This window comes from Gouania willdenowi, chromosome 3 (genome assembly GCF_900634775.1).
Source record: "Gouania willdenowi chromosome 3, fGouWil2.1, whole genome shotgun sequence".
Classification (NCBI taxonomy): Eukaryota; Metazoa; Chordata; class Actinopteri; order Blenniiformes; family Gobiesocidae; genus Gouania; species Gouania willdenowi.
In genome coordinates, this window is record NC_041046.1 from 21,069,331 (window position 1) to 21,092,703 (window position 23,373).

At 36.1% G+C, this 23,373-nt stretch overlaps 2 protein-coding genes across 6 annotated transcripts; both read right to left on the bottom strand.

The window, feature by feature from the left end:
- Positions 1 to 843: 843 nt before the first annotated feature.
- On the bottom strand, positions 844 to 6,511 carry LOC114458185 (interferon regulatory factor 2-like). Its single transcript, XM_028440498.1, has 7 exons — positions 6,141 to 6,511; positions 5,917 to 6,016; positions 3,698 to 3,877; positions 3,497 to 3,619; positions 3,369 to 3,421; positions 2,228 to 2,315; positions 844 to 1,323 (listed from the first exon to the last, which is right to left on the bottom strand). The coding sequence occupies exons 1-7, from the start codon at positions 6,228 to 6,230 to the stop codon at positions 1,229 to 1,231; spliced, it is 729 nt and encodes a 242-aa protein (XP_028296299.1). The 5' UTR covers positions 6,231 to 6,511; the 3' UTR covers positions 844 to 1,228.
- Positions 6,512 to 8,462: 1,951 nt separating this feature from the next.
- Positions 8,463 to 17,949, bottom strand: LOC114461321 (uncharacterized). Of its 5 annotated transcripts, none has more exons than XM_028443329.1 (10): positions 17,581 to 17,949; positions 17,436 to 17,497; positions 16,757 to 16,880; positions 14,361 to 14,509; positions 13,230 to 13,372; positions 12,987 to 13,152; positions 10,364 to 10,460; positions 10,174 to 10,249; positions 9,543 to 9,616; positions 8,463 to 9,450 (listed from the first exon to the last, which is right to left on the bottom strand). In XM_028443329.1, exons 1-10 carry the CDS (start codon positions 17,592 to 17,594, stop codon positions 8,613 to 8,615), a joined length of 1,743 nt encoding a protein of 580 aa, XP_028299130.1. In that variant the 5' UTR covers positions 17,595 to 17,949; the 3' UTR covers positions 8,463 to 8,612. The 5 variants fall into 5 exon arrangements, with proteins under 5 accessions (XP_028299130.1, XP_028299127.1, XP_028299129.1 ...); XM_028443326.1 differs by having other exon boundaries at positions 17,415 to 17,497; XM_028443328.1 differs by having other exon boundaries at positions 17,436 to 17,500.
- Between the last annotated feature and the right edge of the window lie 5,424 nt (positions 17,950 to 23,373).

Genomic DNA, 23,373 nt, shown 5'->3' on the forward strand with positions numbered 1-23,373 from the left:
TTGTGTTTATTGATTTTCGTCATGTTTTTTTTATTTTTATTTATTTTTTTATTTAACTGCACATTTATCTACACAACTTCTAACTCTTGTGCCTGTTAAGATACTGGTGCCAACACACAGATGTAAACAAACAACTTTGAGTGCATAATGGGAAATTGTCACGATTGCAGTTTTTCATTATTTTGTGAGACCACTATCGAGCCAGTTTATTTTTATTTAAATCACTTCTAGAGCCATCCCTGATTTTAAGTAACTTTTAACATGTTTTTTTTTTTTAAATCTCTGACCAAGACTGTATCTTTTCTTTTCTACATTTATCTGCCTTTGGAAAGCACTGTGTAACGTGTTTCGAAGCGTGCTATATAAATATACTTCTTAGATATGAATCTGGGAGGCAATAAGCTCAGGGAAAAGGTTTTCTTGGGTGAGAACATGTAGGAAGTAGAACTGTAAAAATATAAAAATGTCTAAAGGGGCAAACCACAGTGTGTAATTCACTAATACATTATTTCTGTTCGTCTTCACTGCTTTTGACAACATGTAATGTTGAGATAAACTGGAAACAGTAACAGTATTTCAAACTGAAGATTTATTCTGTAGCTTTAAAAAGAAGGCGGTTATATAAAAATCTAACATTGAAAAAGTGTAAATCTAGAGAAATCACACAAATGACAAACTATTATGGGAATTGTAACAGTTCATTTTACCATCCTTGTGTATGGGACTGAGATATGTTTTAACAGCATAAATTCTAAGATTTTCTTAAATGCGTTCTGTATATAACTGTTTTCTCAGTTCCTTACACATTCACACTGAAAATGTAAACTTTTCTGGCAAACCTGTAAACTGTCTGTGCTGCACTTTATTTCCTATCCATCAGACAAACATTCAGAGAAGCTACAGAGCATAGACATAGACTGATGCTTCACTGAGGCTCAATCAGATCACTTTACTGCTAACCATAGCCTTTTAGCCCACTGTCATGTATAGCAGAGGTTGAGTCATGAACTGAAGTGAAGCGTGGCTTGGAACTGAAGCTTCAGCAGGAAGGCTGACGCGTCGACAAACTGACAAAGCAGTATTTATTATCTAAACTTGTGTCATCTCATGTTTCTCTTGTTCTCAGCAGAAAGACAACATGAGTAATGGAAAAAAAAAGAGGAAGTGAAGCTTAGCCAGAAAGCCTAAAGACGTGAACATATCCCCAGTGGTCCCATAGACACAGAGGCTATGGGACCAGTGTCTGTTGGAGTGTGGTCCAGTCAGAAAAAAGATCTAAGTAGTTTTCAGAGGGAAGCGGGAGCACACAGTCATCTCCAGAACCTGAAGGAGAAAAACCAAAGTGTATGTAAGGACGAGCAGAGAACGGCTATAACGCATTTTATTAACTTTAGCTCCAAACCACTGAGTAAAGTGGGATTTTGTTCCTTTTCAAAATCTGCTGTGGATGGTTAAAAATAAAATGAGAGTGCATTTAATAATAGGATAGTCATGAGGGTGGTTCACAATATAATGGTATAAGTAAAAGTTTTCTAGATTTTGCCTTGTTCATATTGACATTTTGGATGTTTGTACCAAAAATGTAGCCAATATAAAAAAGTGTGGCACACTTTTTCACAATTGTTATTGCTCAACCGAAGAATGCATAACTTTTGACTTGAACGATATAAAGGTAAGTAATAAGTACGGTCATTGATAGTCTCTCCCTGTGTTTATACTAAACCAGTAAGAACATTAGAACAGTTCAAACACTAATCCTGAAAATAGAAAAAAACATCACCATTGTGAAAAAATGTGCTTTTTTGGTACTGATGTTTACTTTGAAGTGATCCAGCAAAATTTGGTGAAAATTATTTTTGTGAACCACCCTAATAGTCATACATAATATTACATTATTTTGATCTTTCTAATGCTTATATTTTCTTGTACAATGACTTTTAAACTGACAAATAACAGACTCCCAAGGTCATTCAATTACTGATGGTTGGAGGAAATCAGCAAATCCAGGATAAAGTGCCTACATGGGTGTTACATGCAAACCCTGCACAGAAATATAATCAGTCCTCTCAGTCGATCCCAGACAAAGGTGGAAACCACGGCGACATCTGTGCTGCCATGTTTCCTTCAGCTGCTCTTACTAAGTTCATTTCAAAGGTTGTGTGTGTGAGTGAGTGTGTGTGTGTGTGTGTTCTAAATATCATGTGTTGTACTGAGTCATGTGTCATACAGTTCCAGTGGTCCCACAGAGTGTGTGTCTTCCATCCTCTGGGCTCTGTTGGGTTCCAGACGTCAGCACTGCTCAGGTGATCCATCAGCTATGAGAACCAAAGCAGTAAAGACACGTCTGATGACAATATCAATGGGAAATCATCATCATGGTTGATCATTTTAAAGAGATCTGTTGAAGCAAGAGGGCTCTTATAATAGCACACAGCTAAAGTTGTCCAAACTCACACTTAAAGGTGCAGTCTGCAACTCTCATAAAAGTGACTTTTTGTCATATTTGCTAAAGCTGTCACTATGTAAGGACAGCTTTACATGAAACTAGTAGTTTGTGTGAAGAAAACAGGCTCATTGAGTCCCCCCTGCTGTTCCTGTAGCCTTTGGCAGACTGCCAGAATGCACCGCGACCAAGCAAAAAGAACCAATCAGAGCCAGGATTGCGTTTGATGGGCTGTCTGACAGCTGTTGCTCACTTGCCCCACCCCTTTCCCGGAGCTAGAGCGCCGTCTTTTTTACAGTGTATGGTCTGGAGGAGTAGAAGATGGAATTGGTGACAACAATGGCGCCTACCCCATATTCAATTATCACTATAAACATACAAATAGCAACATCAACAAGAGAAAAGTTTCAGTACATTTTGACATCACACAGTAATATCACAATCTACACACATTATATTGATGTTGATGATAAAGCATTTATATTGATTCCGTTCAACATTTACTAATGCCATCATCCCTGATAATCACCAAGCAATTGATCCTTTCACATTTTTGTACTATTTATGGAGATTATTTACTATGTAATTATTGATATTGTAATTATATCATAATCAAAGCTATAATCCTTGACTCATCATAATCATCACTTTTGTTATTGTTTCTATTATTAATTGTTAGTACCATACTATGCTATAATTTTATTAATATTAATAAACACTGTCCTAATCAGTTATAATCATCATTAATATTATCATATATTTTACATTTGTGGCCGTACTAGTTCCCTGTCATTGCCACAACCACTGCAGTGATTGAACATTTGATTCAGGACTTTACTGTATTTTATCTTTAAATCCTTGTTGGCCTCTGAACTCCTGACTGATCCATGTGATATTCCTCGTGTCATAAAGAAAACAAACGTACCTTAAATACAGCCTCAGTCTGTTCCTGCTCCTCACATGTGCTCTCCCATTGTCCTGCACAGTAAAAACAACCATTTGCTTGTTTCATTGTGTCACTCAGCACTAAATGACTTCAGCAGGACGTCTAACCAGTGCTTTGAGAGGTGCTGAGTGTGTGTCCTGCTGCAGTGTGTGACGTGGGTTTCCATGAGTGTATGGAGCTCACATCGTCACCAATTTGCCTCTTTCTGTTCTTGTTGAGCGCCTGTGCCCCTGTGAGGAGAGACAAAGCAGAACATTACTAACAGCCTATGTCGTAGGATATGTGAACGTATGAGTTGTGTTACTGACCCCTCCTGCCTTTGTGTGCCTGTGACCTGGGCAGCATCCTGTACACTCTGGAGGCATTACTGCCTCTCTTCCTGCTGTGCTCACGCAGCTCACTGATGTCAGGCAGGGAATTCAAGGCACAGCGGAAGTTCGCTTTCCACGTTTTGGGATCAGGTTTGTCTTTGCCAGGTTGGTATCGACCTAAAGTGCATAATACGTAAAGAGTGATGACATAAATGAATCATAACACAACCTAACCGCTCTCAGTTTGCTGGCCTCTAGAAGTAGAACAGGAGGAAGGGCTTTCAGCAACCAGGCCTCTCGCCTTTGGAACCAGCTTCCAGTCTCAGTACGGGAGGCTGCTACTCTCTCCATCTTTAAGGCTAAACTCAAAACCTACTTATATGCTGAAGCATATACCGTATAACAGCATTACCTTAACCACTAGAGCGGACATGGGCTCTTCTATAAACGGTTTCATCAATGATAAAAGGAGGAGGAGACGCTTGTATCAAAGAAGCCCTCTATCGACTCTCTGATGCTTAACAGAAAGTCCCGATTATAAGTCCGTAAAGCCAGGACACATCAATTTGTTATTAGGGCTCATATGATCACATATGCTGAAACAATGACCATTAAAAATCTACACAGCAGGAGACAAACTGTGGCACTGGCGCCATCTTTTCAGATGTCAAACATCTGACAAGATGGCATTATATTAAGTATTGACTAGGTCACTGGGAGTGAGGCCCAAGGCCAAGGCAGGCTGACTTGATGATAGTGTATCATGTTTTTCTGCAGTCAGTGCCTTCTCCTCACCCTTCTCTCTCTGCTCTGTTTCAGCTGTCGTGAAGCTGATGATGGCAGTTCCTGATCTGTGGTTCACAGCTCAACTAGTCTGGGACTCTGATGTTCTATCTCTCTATCCTGTTCTGTTGATCCTTCTGTCCACTAACCCCAACCAGTCACAGCAGATGGCTGCCACCTCTGAACCTGGTTCTGTTAAAACAGAGTTGTTTCTTTCCACTGTTGCTAAATGCTTGTTCATGTGGATCTTGTTGGGTTTTTTCTTTCTTATTATTCATTTTATATTTTGATAAGCGCATTGAGATGACTTTGTTGTAATTTGCGCTATAAAAATAAAGCTGAATTGAATTGAATTACATTAAGACTAAATTTAAATCCTGATATTTTACGTCCTACTTTTTTTCTCCTGTTGGATTAGATAAAGATAAACGCAGGTTTAACAAGCGCTCTCAGAGAGTGCAAACCTCCACCAAGCACCAAATATCCTCTTTTCCAGATACTCAGTTATCGGCATCAATGATCCTGATCATGTTACAATTATCATTCACACTTTAAAGGCTTGGTAGACGTTTCCGACTTTTTTCTGCTCCTTTTCATTCATTTTTTTCTCTTGAAGTTTTATACATAAGGCTGACATTACGCTGTCATTATTATGACATGACACCTGTCATTAGCATGAATACAGTTTCATGAAGGCTGTCATTAAGTGTTGTTCGTTACCCTAACCTGAATAGATCCCTCCACCTAACCCAAAAAATGCCAACATACTGTAGCTCCAAAGGCGAACGACACTTAATAACAGCCTTTATGACACCTTATTCATACTAATGAGAGTGTAATGGCAGCCTTATATATGTATAAAACTTCAAGTGTTACCAAAATTAGTTTTAATGTCTTGAATGGAATAAATAACATTTCTATTCCCAACCACTTTTCTTTTTTTTAAAAAATCACAGCTAAATATGCAGTCTGGATTTGATCTGGATGAAACTCAGTCAGATAATTGAGAAACCAACCTGACATAACGGAGTCAAATTTCATAAAGATCCATCAAATATTAACTTAGATATGAATTTTTTTAATTTGCCTACATTTCTGCTGGTGTCAATGGGCGTTAGGTTGGGGTGCACCCTGGACAGGGGGGCCAGTCCATCGCAGGACAACACACACACCACTGACATTCACTCCTGTGGGCAGTTTGGACACTCCAATCAACCTAACACACAGTTATGTTTTTGGATTGTGGGATGAAACTGGAGTACCCACGCATGTACAGGGAGAACATGCAAACTCCACACAGAAAGGGCCAAGGTGTCCACACCAGGGCCTTCTTGCTGCGAGGCAGACGTGTTAACCACTACATCACCGTGCATGCCCCCATGGATCACTCATGTGAAGTTTAAAGCCCATTTGAACATGTGGGTGACTCCCACCAGTGTGCATGGCCCAACTCCTGAAGAGCGTAGCGTCCCTGTCGATGCTCCAGCCATGACGAGCCGCATGCGTCCATGGGATTTGGAAGATCTGTGCCGACTGTAAGGAAAAACATCAGCGTGTAAACTGTCAGTCAGTCACACTGTCCTGTGATCTCATCCAGAGAATCTGATTTTACACACATTGGTGAGTGTGTGTGTGAGAGGATGGGTGCAGGGTTTACCTGATCCAGCCAGCTGACTCCAGGAAACTTCCCAGAGTGGATCTGCTGCTCCAGCCACGGCCTCAGCCTCAGTCGGACTGGTTGCTGCATGCTGCACAAACACCTTTAGAAGCTCAGCAGAGAACTGTCACCCACTGCACACCAGTGAGAACAGCAACCTGCTCAGATGTTTAGAGTAAATCACATGGTGAGCCTTCCTCCTTAGGTGTAATCCTCCAATCAAAGCCCTCACAGGTATAAGACATCCTCACCTCCTCCCATTAACCATCTTTACAGTTGAGCTAGTTCAGATCTCTCGTTACAGGAAATGCTGCTTAAAGTAAGCTAATGGTGATATGGTGATACATCTTCATTAGTTGGTAGAAGATGAGCAACGCAGCAAAAAAAAAATGGTTGAGTGTGTGAACTTGTTTGATCTGTATTCTCACATGTTGCATGGAGACAAAGCAATGAAAACTCCCACTTTAAACGTAGAAACAGGAGGGAAAAGGTTTGCATTTGTGTCCAATGACGGAGTGCAGTCGCTGAATACTTCCGTCATGTGTTGTGTCAACGTGTGTCGTAATGATAAACTGTTGCATCACATGAATATACTTTTAATTGTTCCAGACCATTTTTTATTTTATTTTTATTTAGTGCATCTTCTCCGTCTATATGTATGTAAAGATTCTAAAAAAATAATACAAAACCATTAGAACAAACACCACAACATTATTGTGTATAATGTGGAGACTGTATCGACACATTTCTTCATTCTCACTTGTGAAATGGACATTTTAAAGTTACCAATGTATTTACAGTCTATATCAGTGTCACAAATGTTTCAGTGGATATGAAAAAATAAACAAAGTAAAAAATAGGGAAATATTTCAAAAATAGTGAATTACCCCAGCTCTTTTAGACTGGTTTTAGTTTTTAGTTGTAGAATCCTATCCCACTTTACAGTTTGAAAGCATTTTTAATTGATAACCGCGACTTTGTTTTTTTTGCTGTTTGTCTGTTCTTTTTATTATTCAGTCTATTTTTCACTTATTTTGTCACGTTTTTGTCTGTTGTTGGTAGTATTGAAATTATTTTATCTCAGTGTGTGTGTTTTTTTAGTGTCCTTTGGTTGTTTTGTATGTATCTCTGTTATTTTTGTGTATTTTGTAGTGATCTTGTGTATTTTTCTCTCATTTAGTGTCTTTGTTGTTGGTAATAATTACAAGTTTTCTTTTTTAGTCCGTGTGTTTTTGGTGTCATTTATGTGTATTTTGCTGTTTGTTCTTTTTATCATCAAGTATATGTATCTCTTGTTTTGTGAGTTGCTGGTAATATTCAGTATGATGGATGTTATCATTTGTAACTAAAGATAAACATTCTAAAACCCCATATTTTTGAATGCTTTTGTTTGTAAATGTTCCTCTCGCTGAGGAAACTGAACTAGAGAACATGCAAACATCACACAAAAAGATCCTGCATCCATCCCGGGAGTCAAACCCAGGTACCCAAGCACTAATCACATTACTGTGGGTCTGATCTATCTATCTAAAAAGCAAGGAACGTCTGTGTGTGGAGCAAATATATCCCCGACGCGGTGCGAGTTCGACCAAATACCCCAAGTGTGTGTATCTGTTAATTGGAAGCTAAGCTCTGACCACTCGGTGAGAAGGTAAAAAATGATTGTTTTAAAAAAAAACGACAGCCGAATTGTACATAATACTTTAATTTACTTACTCATATGAGTAAAATAAAACACAAAAAAATGTACAAAAAGACAACTGAAAGATAAAAAAAATAAAAAAAAATACACGACTCCAAAAAATATACATTACAATGAGTAAAATAAAACACAAAAAATGCACAAAAAGACAACTGAAATATAAAAAAATACACAACTCCAAAAAATATACATTACAGAAAAATACAACAAAAATATGAAAATGACTCAAATAAAAATATACTAAATGAGTAAAATAAAAAAACTAAATATTTATACAAAAAGTACACAAAATGACTCCAGAATCACTCTATAATGGCGACCAAAAAACAGTTCTACAAAAAGACAACTGAAAGATTAAAAAAACACACATAATGACTCCAAAAAACATAGATTACAAAAAACATAAAAATGAGTTAAAAAAACAAACAATTTACACAAAAAATGCACAAAAACACAACAGAAAGATACACAAATACACATAATGACTCCAAAAAAACATACATTACAGAAAAATACACCAAACAAAAAAATATAAAAGTGAGTAAAAAAAAAACAACAAACACATTTATCATGTTCATGTCCCATAGAATTAAACCAGGGAAATCACACATGCTGTTTTATTTTGCACCCGCAAATAAATCCCTTTATAACACTACAGAGTACAGAGAACTTCAAACACATACTCATTTGGCCATAATTAACTCACATCAATGCATACTTCTGACGGGCACTGTACTAGTCTTCTTAAATACAAGACAACTGCCTTTGAGCTACACTCTGTGGTAGTCGTCAACAGTGATGAGTGGCCCAGGCTGACCAGTGGCGATAACTTGAAGAAAAGGTATTTGTTCAGTCTGTTGGTGGTTATTGAAGCCTATAAAGGAAAACACGTTGTGAGAAACATGTGGTGACGTGTCCTTTGTCAGACTGTGTGATGTCTTATTGTTGACATCCAGTGCAGAAAAGCTGTGTGACCCAACAGTTGGATTTTTAGCACACCCTGTAGTCTCTCTATCACTTTGCTTTTGATTGACAGATGTTTTACTCTCCAGGTTTGATGTGATGGCACTGTTGGTGGGACTAGAAAAGGATGAAGAGCTAGAGTCATTGGTAACCCTCCCAGAATCTACAGAGCACGGCTGATAGGACATGTCAGTCATCGCAGAGGATGAAAATAATGAAGATGAAATAAAATCTTGAGGAGCAGGAAGGGTGAAAGTCGATCCTTGTTGAAGACAACAGGCTGTTACATCACTGTCAGTAAGACGGTAGGCTGGGTCACAAAGCATCTCAGTCCTCCACTTTACCTCTGATGGATCCACAACCATGGGACGTGTGCAGCTGGTATTAGGGAGACTGCTTGAATATGTTTTATTAAGAATCTGACATGATCCAGAAGGCAAGCTCGGGACTTTGTTCTCTATCCGAAGGTCAGGATCCAGGGGTGACATCAGGTTGATGAGGGGAAATGCTTTCACTAGAGCTCTCTGCACACACTCTATAACATGAACATTATCTGTGCTTGAATCGCTGGGATGTGAAGACCCAGTGCTGATTCCACTGTGCTGAAAAATTCCACTACTATTTTCCGATACAGACACTTTGGACCTGGATGAAAGGAAAGTGACACTTTAAGCTAGAATGAAGGAAAAATCTTGTGCAGTAGACTACTTTAGATCCACCAGTGCAGTCATACTAACCATGGATGATAGTCTTCTGAATCTAAAGGATACACACAGACTGAAGAGATGAGAGGAGGCACAGGCTTCAAGACCTTTAAGAGGAATAAATTCACATCAAAACCAACAAACAGCTGGAAGCTTGTTCTGGCAAAAAAAGCTCTCATTCATCCTTCATCTGGTTATAATGTACAGCAGGGTCTTCATTCCTGTTCCTGTATTTTACTGAATCTAATGAAATCGTAACTAAATCCACATCAGATCCAGATGCAACTCCATGGGGTAATTGAGAAACCAACCCGACATAACTGAGTAAAAATTTCATAAACATCTGTCAATTACAAACAGAGATATGATTTTTTGGAAATTTCAACAATGATGATCGAGAGGGATATTCAGGAGTTCCTACTGATCCAGAATGACTATACAGTATTGAACCAGATCTCCATCAAAACAATTTTCTCCAGGCTTTTAACTTCAGGATCCACTCATACTGACCATCAGATTATTAGCTTTTGCATTGCATCCATTCATTCTTTCCCTATAATGCTTCGACCAGATGAGTCCCTCGAGACGCCAGCGAAGTAAAAGCCCTGGCAAGCAACACCATGTACATACAGCGTTCAACACTAATATGACTATTACAGCTCACCTCCTGCTTGCTTGAATGTAAAAGCAATAGTCCGGAAGTTGAATGGACCCCTGAGTACCACCAATTTGCTTTGAACCTAAACAGGAAAATAAGCAAAATAACAACAATGAAAGCAACAAAAAACAAAAAAAAAAAAGTTGTCTTTTTCTGATGAAGAGATACAGAGATGTGGTGACTGTGAGTGACTTACTTTACATAACAGAAATAAGCGCTGAAGATCACTGCAGCAACGCTGAGGCAGGAGGCAACAATTATGAGCAGGGAATCAGAAGAAGAAGAAGAAGAAGCTGTAACAGAAATACAAAAAAAGTTTAAAACTTCATTTTCGACATTGATTTAGATCAGTGTTTCTCAAATGGTGGTAAGTGTACCCCTAGGGGTACGCGATGGCACTACAGATGAATAAATTAAGTGTCAGTCTTGGTCCCATCCCAGGCGTGAGATGACCAGAAACGATAAAAACTATTGAAATAAATCTATTCAGGAGCCACTAAAGGTTGAAACCTTGGGGTCGGGACCCCATGAGGGGTTACCTGAAATTTCTGATTTAAATAGATTTTGGAAATGTTTTAATTATTAAATTATTATTATTTTTCTTAAATTAAAACAACACAATCTCAAACAACTGTATTTCTATACTTTCACTTTGTGAAATATAAATCTAGTTCAACAAAAATGCAGTAAAAAAATAAATATATATATATATCTGAGTAAAAAACATGACCAAAAACTAATTCTAGGGTCACGATCCAAAAAAGGTTGCAAACCACTGCACTAAATACTGTTTCTTTCCACTTATTTTCAAAATGACATTCTTTAAAATGTGTGTTATCACTTGTTCCATCCATCATTATGCTCTAGAGTTGTTTTTAAATAATTTTCTAAGCATAATGTTGTAGTCGGACGAAGGGGGTGTTTGAGCCAAAAAAGTTTGAGAAACACTGATTTAGAGAAAAGGCAACAGTTACACTATAAATGTACCTTATGGTGCCTCTCTGAATAGTCATTCAATATGAAAAATTAGCTAAAATGTGAAAGCCATAATGTTTTTCAGATACAGTATGTAAAGCCTTATGTCATATATCTACAGTATCTACATCTTACATATATTAATATAGAGCTGTACGTTATGACTAGGGGTGTGTATTGCCTGGCATCTGGCGATACGATTCATATCCCGATGCATAGGTCATGATACGATACGAAATATCTAGATATGAAAGTATGAGGCCATTATTTTTTATGACTTAAGAAACAACTAATCTGTAAATGTGTACACCTTCATGAGAACATTATGTATTAAATATATTTTATTGGCATATTTTACACTAAAAAAAAAGAAAAGAAAAGAAATAATGTATCTATTATCCTGATCCACTATCTATCCTTTATTTATCCTTTACGTTATCATTAGGGTCCGAAGGCCTAAAGGCCGTAGGAACCATCTTCTTGGGTATTATTATTACTTTTTGGAAATGCCCCTTAGGATACCTAAAGTCTCACCAAAATATGCACGCACCTCAGGCCTGCTGAAAAAAAGGTATTTTAGCAAAATGGAGAAAAAAAAAAAAAAAAAAAAAAAAAAATCGCTAAAAAAATGGCCGCACAGCGCGCATTATAGAAGCCAAAAATACGATGGAACCGCACGACCAGCAGGTTTGCCCGATTCATGCGAAATTCGCCACATGAATTCTTGACCCTAAGATGAGCAAAAAATTACATTTTGACCACGCCCAAAACCAAACAGGAAGTCGGCCATCTTTGATCAAAAAATGGCGAAAACGCATTTGCACGAAGTGGTCTGAGGGGCTCTAAGCGATTCGCTTCAAACTGGGCCAGAACACTTGAGACCCACTGAAGAATAAAAATCATTGAAATAATTTGCGTGTCTCTAACGGTTTGGTCGTGCACGCATTACAAACGCAACGCAAAAACGGGCACAAACTGTGATGGACCCGCACGACCAGCAGGTTTGTCCTATTCACACAAAATTTGCCACATGTATTGTTGACCCCAAGATGAGCAAAAAGTTACGGATGACTTCGCCCCAAAACCAAACAAGAAGTCGACCATCTTGGGTTAATGGTGTTTCGCTTTTGCGCAAACTATTCAGAGGAGCTTTACTCAATTCGCTTTTAGTGGCGTCCGACGCTAACAGACAAGACGATATGTTGTGTTGACTTCAAAATAGTGTTGGATGGAGCTTATAAGATGGGAGCAGGTCGAAAACCGCTATAACACTCAAATATGAAGTTCAAACAGTCTCATATTTGATACACATGGGTTACCGACCCCGGACGCTACGACGCCGCTCGCTTGTGTTTTGTTTTTTCTGTTCTGCGAACCGACTACCGACTCAAATTCCCTGTGCTGTTTTTAAAACTGTACTTAGCTAAATAAACTTTTCTAATTCTGAAAACATTGGCTTTAACATGCCGTGTGCCAACAACTTAAAATAAAAAAATAACATACAGTCTGCCTGTGGCTTTTAAACCAACTTTGACTTTAGTGCAACTTAACTGACGTACAGTATATGCCTCGAACAACAAATAAATGCAGAAAGTTAGTTCTTTTTAGATTCTATTGAAAAAACACAAGCTGGTCAACATGCCCAGGTTTCAGAGCACGTCTTTGTGCAGTTCCAATGTCTCCTGCAGTGGAAAAGACTTTCCTGGTTAAATAAAGGTTGAAAAAACGATATGGAGGCATTTTGAATCCAAGAATCACGCAACGTAATATCGCGATGTATCGCCAAATTGATTTTTTTTTCATCACCCCTAGTTATGATGATATGAAGAGGAGAGAGCACTAACAGGTGTTGAACTGCCACACTGGGCTGCTGTTGCTCATCTTGCCGCTCCAGTTTGAGATGCTTCTCACACTCAGCACGTACGTGGTGCCCGGCTCCAACTGTCGCCCAGGTAACTTGTAATAGTAAAGCCCGTTAACTGTGATGTGTTTCACAGGTATGTGGTTCTGCTTGGGGGAAAAAGAAGAGTCAATAATAGTTGATTAAATAGGGATTATTGATGACAAACTACCTGTGAGGTGAATACCTTTACTGTGTCTCCTTCTTTATAGTAGGTCAACTCTGATCTCAGACTGTCCTTGACGATGCCTCTCATATTGCTCTCCCACATGATGTCAAAGTTACCATTGGTTTCATTCACTGAAATAATTGTTGGCGTTTTGGGCTTCACTGTAGGAAACAATGATCTGATGAATGATTCGTTTAGGACAGATATGGGCAACAGACTGCCCGGGGGCCACATGTGGCCCTCTATCTAATTCTGTGCGGCCCCCAAAACAAATCCCCAAAAATTGTATCTCAAGAAGTTGGAAGGAATATAAAGCCCGACAAAATACACAGAATAACTTCCAAAACACACAAATCGACATAAAACAGAAAATGACAACAAAGACAGACGCAACAACCACTTAAAAAGACTAAATGACGTCAAAAAACACATTACAGAATAGCTCCAAACACGCACAAATCAAAAACAAAAATGCAGAAAATGACAGAAAAATACACATAATTACAACAATAACACAACAAAAAACAATAACACACAAAATGACTAAAAACTGATCACACAACAAAATCACTGACAAAGACAAAACCCTTTTTCCCCCTGTATTAATGCTCAGATTATTCTAAATGTTGACATGAATGTGGCCCTCGGAACAGATACAATCACATTTTTGTGGCCCCCGCTGTGATAGAGATAGGGCTGAGGAAAAAAATCGATTTAATAGATTAATCAAATTTGGCGATAAAAACTATTTTTATTTTGCAAATTCGAGTTTAAAAAAAAAGTGAGCCAGCCCCCTCTTTGTTTACATTTGTTTACCCTTTGAGTAGGCTATATGTGTGCATGTTCAATTTTTAATTCACACTATGATGAGATGCTAAGGGAAGAGTTTATTATTTATTTTAATGTAATGTTATATTATAGAATATGTAGTTGACAAAGCCTCATTTACTTTTTATTTTGGGATTGTTCTATGCATTTTAACTCTTGAGGACAATCTCAACAAAAAAGTTGCACTTTTGACGATATGTCTGCAGTCCTTTTTAAGTGCATTAAAAACATTTTTTTTTTTTAACGAAAATCAAATCGAAACTCAAATTTTCTTTAAAAAATCTGAGATTTGTTTTTTACACTCTTAACGTGACAACATACCACTCTGCTCGACTACAAAGGTCTTCGACCCCATTGGTCGTCCTCGTTCCCAGACTGTAACCACATGATCGTCTCCGTATAGCAGTTTCATTTGTACAGAGCAGCAGCACCAGCCACTACCGCACTGCTCTAGGCTGCAATTCTCTACCCTGTTGAGTACAACACAACATCATTTACAACATGCTATGATCAAATGATGATGTTACATGTGATATTTACCTTGGTTCATGTTTAATTGTTTGTCTGTTAGCAGGATTACATCAAAAGTACAGGACTGATTCTGACAAGACTTTAAACAAAGACAGACTTTACACCGTCGAAGACTTGGCTGCATTTTGGAGGAGATCCGGATCAGTACACTGATTCTGGATCAGGGTGAGAAATCTAAAAATCCCCATCTCTCATCATTGGCAAAATTTTATAAAATGCATATTTCAGTTTGTGATTTATGAACATTGACTCAGTTATGTTGGGTTAATTATCCTAAAGAGTTTCATCTGGATCAGATCCAGATTGCGCATTTCGACGCAATTTTTCAAAAAAAATTGAGGCGCTCATACATTTGGTCATACTGTATCGTTATTAATGGGGATACAAATGTATTCCTAGCCTTTAAAGTGTGAGTGATCATGGTACCATGATCAGGTTCATTGATCCAGATAACTGCCAATATCTGGCAAAGAGGAGATTTGGTTCCAAAGCAGAGGTTTGTGTTCTTTGAGTGCGAATGTTCTAAATAATTCTGTCTTAATGACATAACGACAACAAAAAACGCCTAAACACTCACTTCTTACTAAACTAAAAATCCTAATCCTGAATATTTCATGCCAATCAAACACAAGATTATGACAGCTCTGACTATGACAGAGAAGCTACAAATCCACTAGACCTTTAACTGTGTGCTGTGGTATCTGGTTTCCAAATATTTATGGTAGTCTTATTAAAGCTGCTGGAAAGGAATCTTTCATATCAATAAATCAATTATCGTTTCCTCTTAAAAAGATGTAAAAGGTTGAAATTGCAGCTCGAAAGTTTGCTTTGAGCTCCACCGTTTGTTGACATTGTCGGAAAAGTTTTGTGCATTGCATTGTGGGATATGAATAGCGGAGAGCATCCAAGTCGGCCCACAGGAAACAGTAAAAATGACAGAGAAAACATGCAAATAATTCACTTGTAGATATCTGAGCTCCTTCAAATACTCAAATTCAATGAAACTCTATAACAGCGATTCTCAACTGGTGGGTCGGGACCCAAAAGTGTGTCGCGGACCTTTACTGGGTGGGTCGGCAACAGTACAACTATGTCATTTCCAATATGATACCAATATTGCAGCCTTGTGTATCGGCCGATACTAATATTGAGCCGATATCAGCATGAATCATACATTTAAATTATTTTTATTTTTATTTACTTATTTTGTAGTGTAGAATGTTAGAAAAGGTTTGATCAAGTGATGTTACGCAAACAGAGAACAATAGTCAGCAACAGGAGGTATGAGAAAAACTGACCCATTTGTTATTAACCATTTGGTTACATAAGACTTAACCTTCAAAATAATATCTACAGTATTCTATCAGTAAATAAAATAAATAAAAATGGGAAAAAAATGTAAATAAATATCGATAAATCCAGAAATTTTAATCCGATATTCGTTTTAAGGCTAATATCGGATCGATATCGGATCGGGACACCCCTAAATTTTATCTTTGAAAATAAAAATAAATCAATAACTTTCATAATTGGTCTCATCATATTAATAGCCAAATTCCATATTCATACATTCAAATTCTCAAAATCCCTTCCAAATTTTTATTTTCTTCTTAATTGAGTGTAATTATTATATGAATTCTCTAAAGTTTTTGAAAAACAAACAAGGTGAAAGAATTCTGCTTTTATATAAAAAACTGTTTGCTTTATTCTAGTGATGTTTTCCCTGACCTTGTTTTTTCTTCCCTATATGATGTTTTACTGATCTGTAAACTATACTTGCAATTTGTCAATAAATTTGGAATAAAAGATTAAAAAAAAATCATAATAGTAGCATTTTTAATCACAAATTGTTGAAAGAACTCAAATTTCCAGCCATTTTACTCAAAATTTTCCTCAAATGATATAAAAAGCTGGAGCAAAATTAGGTAAATTTGAGTGAACATCCTACAGGGACTGATATCTGTCATGATGTTTGGTGCCTTACTTTACATGATCATTTATTTACTTTGAATCAAACTGGTTAATATTTGGCCCCGGAACTAAAATGAGTACGACACTCCTGATGAATGTGATTCCATTTGTTCAGAATCACACTCAATAATTAATTTCCTTGTTTTCGTCATAATCAACCAGCCATTAGCGGGTAATTGTGCATTATCAGATAGAGAATAAAGAAAGCATCTTACTCCAACCAGTTGTTCTGCAGAGTCAGGCTGTGTCCAGTACAGTTTGGATGTTCCAGCTGACATGAGATCAGCTCATTGAAGTCATTGGTGCAGTTCAGTTTAAAGCCTGCTGTGGTTTCATCTCCTGTACAACACAAACAGGACGACACTGATGTAATGGTGATGATGGGGAGTAGCTGGGCTCATTATAGGGTCAATTTTCTACATGTGGATGCCAGTGTTGGGAGTAACTAGTTCTTTTTTGTAATATATTACAGTAATATATTCATTTTTGAAGTAACTCAGTAGTGTAACTCACTACAAAGGTGAAAAGTGGTAATATATTATTACTAGTTACAATTAAAGTAACTCAAGTTACATGCATATTTAATTTAAGTGCACATTTGCTTTGTTTTCTCACTGTTTGCAGTTATTTGAGGGGAAAAAAAGATGATGATTATAGTTAAATATAACAAAAATAGAAGTATTTGAAACTAAACTTAGAACGATGTTATTAGAACACTATCAGTGTGATATAATTAGTGTTCTGGACCAAAAGTAACTCAAAAGTACTAAAAAAACCCAAAAAAAACCAACAGTAATATTGTAATACAAATATATTACATTTTGATCCCACTAACTAGTAAAATAAATATATGACAAGTTTAGAATAACTTACCCAACACTGGTGTATACACACCTAGGACACATGGAACAGTAAAAACATATGTGATGAGAAGCAGGAGAATCTTGTTGTGAAAACTGCTGTAACACAATAGAAGATGAGTTTACTGCTGCTAAAACAAAGCCTGTACACTACTACATTAGCATTAGCATTAGCATACCTGTTAAAGTCCATTATTTACCAAAAGCGTTAAACATTCGCGGTACTGAGTACTTTCGGTTGGCAGATCGATCTAAAAAAAAAAAATGAGAAGGGAAAACCCTATACACACGATAATATCGATACCAAGAATTTAACAGATTAATTATCCAAAAGAAAAAACCAGGAGAAACACTAAAATGTCACGAAAACGCTCTATTATCTATCAATATAACAATGCATTCACGGTCCCTAATTATTACAAAGTACTGGAAACAGATCGATATCGACGATAGTCCCCTAATTATTCGGGCTGATCTCGATCCTATACATTCTCCAGTATCGCACAGCGCACGCTCGCTCTTCCGGAAGTGCAGAAAGTTCTCTGGAAATGTTGCGCCACTGATTCTGTGGAAATTTAATTCCACTTCTATTTCCTGAAAGAGGCGGAGAAACACGCACAGAATCACACGGAGGTATTTCATCATGTGCGTGTGTGTGTTTTCTATACTACTATTACTACTGATAATAATAATAATAATAATAATAATAATAATAATAATAATAATAATAATAATAATAATAATAATAATAATAATAATAATATAACTTGAACAACAGTTATCAACATTATCATCATGTAAGGTACAAGTAATAAAAAAAAATGGCCTGGTGTATTTAATAACAATCAAGATACTACAATCCAATTAATAAAATAAGCATCAAATTCACTTAGGTATTATAAAAACATAATTAAATCACAATAAAAACATAATTAAATCACATGCTTGTCTGACTGCAACTTTCCACACTCATATAAAGACGTTCACACGTTTTTTTAGTCTTTTTTTTTATTTTAGTTATTTATTTAGGCTTGGTTCTACATTATTTTGAAAGTCTGACGTGTTTCCGGTGTTTAATAATCAGTCGCAGCTGCTGCTTGTCTCACAGAAATAAAATGTCGCTCCTTAATTCAGATAGATCACCTCCTGTCTCCAAAGTCTGGATCGCACTGAGACGACTTGACAAAAACGGTGTGTACTTTGAATTTCTTTTTTTTTTTTCTTTTCTTCTTTTTTTTTTTGAAAAACAACGATCTTTCTGAAGTATCACAGATAGGGCTAAGCGTCTGTATCCATGGTAACTGACTATATTTAACCCGCTGATGCAAGTATGAGGCGTTCACACTAATAACAAAGAATCAATCATTGTAATGTTTTACTTTCTTCTTTTTTGTTTGATGATGATTTTATTCTACATTAGGGTTCAGCAGTTTGAGGTTTCGTGTCAGCAGTTAATTGTTTTGTTTTAGTCAAATTAAACCACATTTATTCTGATTTACAACTGTTCAAGGGATTATTGTCTATGAAAGCTTTTTTTTTTTTTTTAGTCACATTTTCTAAGTCAGAAAAGTATATACCATAATGGGGCTGGTTTGAGTTCTAGTAGTCTTGAAATCTGGCCCAAATGTAAACATGATTGAATAGCACAACTCAAATGTATTAATGAATCACCACATTGATTTTTGTGCTGTACTGCATGTGTTTTTATATTGTTCTTTGATGAATGTGCTACTTGTTTAGGGCATATTTACTCTACATTCTGCCCTGGCTAATGATATGTTTTCCAACAATGACTCTGAACCATAATCCACACAAATAATGGTTGGCAGAAAACAAGGCAGTTTTACCACTTTTATGTTTAAAAAAAAAAAAAAAAAATATATATATATATATATATATATATATATATATTTTTTTTTTTTTTTAAATTTATTTATTTATTCATTATTTTTTCTATTGGATGCGTATCCAAAAAGTTATCCAACATATCATTCAGAAAATGTATCATGGCATAATTTTCGTGTTGTTGTTGCTGCAGATGAACGAGTAGTGGCTCTTCGAAATGTATCCATTCCTCAGGCTGATAGTACTACAATAATCCAGGCATGAAAGATTATTTTATCATTATTCTGTTGGCGCCATAATCTACCAAAATTATGAATTCATGACAATTTTTTTTTTTTCTTTGTGTCTACTTTTTAATTTTTTTTCTTTAATTTTTCTTTAGATTCTTTCCGATTCCTTTGGGTTGAACACTTCTAATGTCGTATTCAAGGTACACCTTACACACAACATTGTAGACAGTATGTGTCTGTGGTTAAAAAAAAAAAAAAAAAAAAGAAATAAATCAAGTTTCTACAAATAATTGGGAGGAATTGTTTATGTAGATTAGGAACCACCGTGGACGTCTGATCCCTATAAATAGCTCCATACCTGCCAACAGCAAGCACATGTACGTACAGTTGTGTGTGTGTGTGTGTGTCTTCTGTTGTACCCATACAGTGCACACACTGATTGTGTATTTTACACACTTTGTTTCCTACAGACCTCATGTGTTGGAGCTAACCCGAATCTTTCAGCATGGTAAGAGCATGAACACTACCAAACCAAACGTGCACATCATCATCTTCAATGATGAAATCCATTCAAACGTGCATCATTTTCATAGAAAATTATATTTTTGTGATGCATCCTTCAATAATGATTCCAGCCTGTTTTTCGAGCTATAAATAAGCTTCTTTTTCTGTCTCTCATAAAAAATAATTGATTGATTTGATTTGTCTTTAGTTTGATCATGTAAAATGATAAAAGAACAATAGTTTAGAAAACAAAACAAAAAAATGATGAAGTGTAAACTTACAGTATTTAATCCCCTTTAATCACTACCGATTTTTGCTTTTTTAGTACAACTAATAATACAATGAATTACCCATATATCATTAAACAAACAGTACATATTCAGAAATAGTCCAATCATCAAAACAGGAAAAAACAACTGGTGATTAGTGATCATTCATTCCTGTCCTTTGCGAAAATAATTCATTTACACCAGTTTTTATGTTTTGAACATTGTTTTAGCCCTACACTCATTCTGTTCCATAACTGTACTCCACAAATTGACGTACAAACACTTTTCAAAGTTGTTCAAACACTTAAAATCTATAAGTTTAACTTTCCGATTATTTCTGTCTGAGTAGCGTTTTCTGTTTAAACATATAGCAGACATTTTAAACTAGTGAGTGCATCTTTTATTCACGGTTGTGTTATTTATTCTTCAGTGCAACCTAAACCCAGGAGCATTCCCATGACTGTGATCAACACCAGTATGAAGACGCGTCTGCAGACCATTAACAGGAGGGTGAGCTGCTGTAGCCACGTACACGTAATGATTAGAGGACGAATATGAAAATTGGTAGAATTAAAAATAACTTTAATCAACATATCTCAGGACAAATGTGTGGTTGAATGATTTAACTCCATGGGGGGTCGCCTGAGATGTTTGGTAATTAATAGTATTGTTTTTCCTTTTGTAATTTTTTATTATTATTTTTTGTGCAGTGCATATTCACTCCTTACTTTCTTATTATTTCTGTTACTCTAAACCTTTTTAAAAGCCTCTTGTGGACATGGGTCGTAAATTAGCACATATGCTAACACACAATACATCTGGGTAACTAATGTAATTGTGATCAAATAAAGGGAATAATAAAGATAAAATACAATAAATTACTGAATAAAATTCTATTTATTTATCTTTTTTTTTAATTCTTATTGTTGTTCAAAGTAAAACGCAACACACAATGTAAAACAACTGTATTCTGTACTTTCACTTTCTCAAATATAAATCTAGTTTAAATAAGATACAATATAAAGAAAATAAGAAAGGGAGGGGGAAATAAACTGAATAAATAAATAAAAAAATAAATAAAATAAAAGTTGGGAATCACTGATTTAACATTTCCATGCTTTTCTCTCATGTACACTGTGATGGATTTTTTTAATATTTTTTAAATGCAGATCCAGAGACTGAGTGACCATCTGCCTCAGATTAAACTCCGGCACAATGAAAGACTAACGCAGGTATTGATAATTAAATTAAACACAATGCTACGTTGGTATGAGAAATATCAAAATAATACTAAAAATGTCTGGGGTTCCTAAAGATTTTCATTTTGTTGGAAAACAAGCCTAAATGTATAATATAATCTTGTGTCAGGAGATCGAATGCCTCAACCAGAAGTTGAGTTTTCTTCACAAGAGGATGCAAGTGAGTCTTTCTCATCAAATATTTAGATTTTGATCAATTCTGGTCAAACAAAATTGCATTTATTGTTAAGTTACATATTTAGTACCGTTACCATTTAACACGTTTTAATGTCTTGTCCATAAGAAGGAACATATGCTAAGGTCCTCCAGTTGATTCACTTTAAACATGGCTGACATGTTCCCAAAAATATATACTGTAATACTTGTTTATCTATTTGTTTAAATCTTCTCCTTTTTTTTTTTTTTGTAAAATACACACCATGTTTCTAGAGGTTCTGACTGATTTCTGTGACTGCAGGTTGCAGATTCCCACAGTTGGAAAGGAATGCTGACCAGAGCCCCTTTCTGGTAGAACAAGAAAACTGTTGAAATCATTTATTTATTAGAATGTTATTCTATTATTTAGTTGTTGTTTTTTGCCTAACAATTAATGAGTTATTCACTTGAAGTGTGATAATTTGTTACTATCTAGATTTAAGTTTAGCTTTATGGTGTTTCAATAAAATGTACAGTATGTTGTAAATGTTCGTATTATGACAACAAATTGTAGCATCCAGTGGTCTGTTGCTTCCTTTCAACGTTTAACTGTTGTTTTCACCTTGGAGCGTGACTCGTAACATTGATTGTACAAATGTAGCGTGTGTTATTAAAAACTATTTGTGACAACAACAAAAAAAATACTTTTTAGTGTTTGTTACATTATTAAAAATCACCTTTTTTTATGTTGTGAGGAATTACACATTGTAAGACAGGGATACATGCCTTGGTAAATAGACAGGGAATAGGTCTGTCACAGGAAGGAAGTGATGGACACTGACAGGATATGGAGGAGACACGTTGGAAAGAGTATTTTTTTGAAATGTTATTTATTAAAGTGATGATAAGTTGTATCAATTTACATAGATATTTAGTATATATTAAAAAAAGAATCCCCTCTTTTGCACCTACACACATACTGCACCTACACATGTACGCCCACACATGCCCCATTCACCTTCTCACCTGTACTCATTCCTGCATACACTCAGTCAGATTTGCACAGCAACCACTTCCCCCACTATATGTTAAAAAAACAGAAATAAAACAAGCAAACATGGGGGAAAAACAAATAATCAGACCATAAACAGATAGGCACAGTGCTGCCATTAATGGGCGATGCTGATCAATAACAGACCACAATATTGTTTGGATTAAAAATACAAAAAATTCCCACAACTCCCTTACAACCTCAACGTGCAAAGTTAACACTGGTTCATGCTGTAAACAACACATTATTAAATAAATACGTAAGTACGGGTCCCAGTGGCCCAAAGCCTTATTCCTTCAAAGCAATTTTTACAAATGTATTATGGAAAAAAAGTTCATTTGGCCAATTCTGGAAAAAAAAAAAGGTGTAACACATCCCTTCTGCAATAATAGTCCCCAATAAAGCAACTGTTTTATCTTTAGGAATTTCCAAAAGATTCAGTGAAGCTCCAAAAAGTCTCTGTCTAGGTTGATTGTCCTTTATCAGTCGTATCAGTTGTTCAACACATTGAACCAAAATGTTCAGCCCTTGGAAATAGTTTTCATACCAAAAAGAATATAATGAGGAAAACTTGTACTAGAGTTTTGACCTTGTTTTACCTAAAGTCAAATAGAAAGCTGAGCTCTATTCCCTTATCATATTATATACATTATTTATAAAGTAACTGTAGGGGTTAATG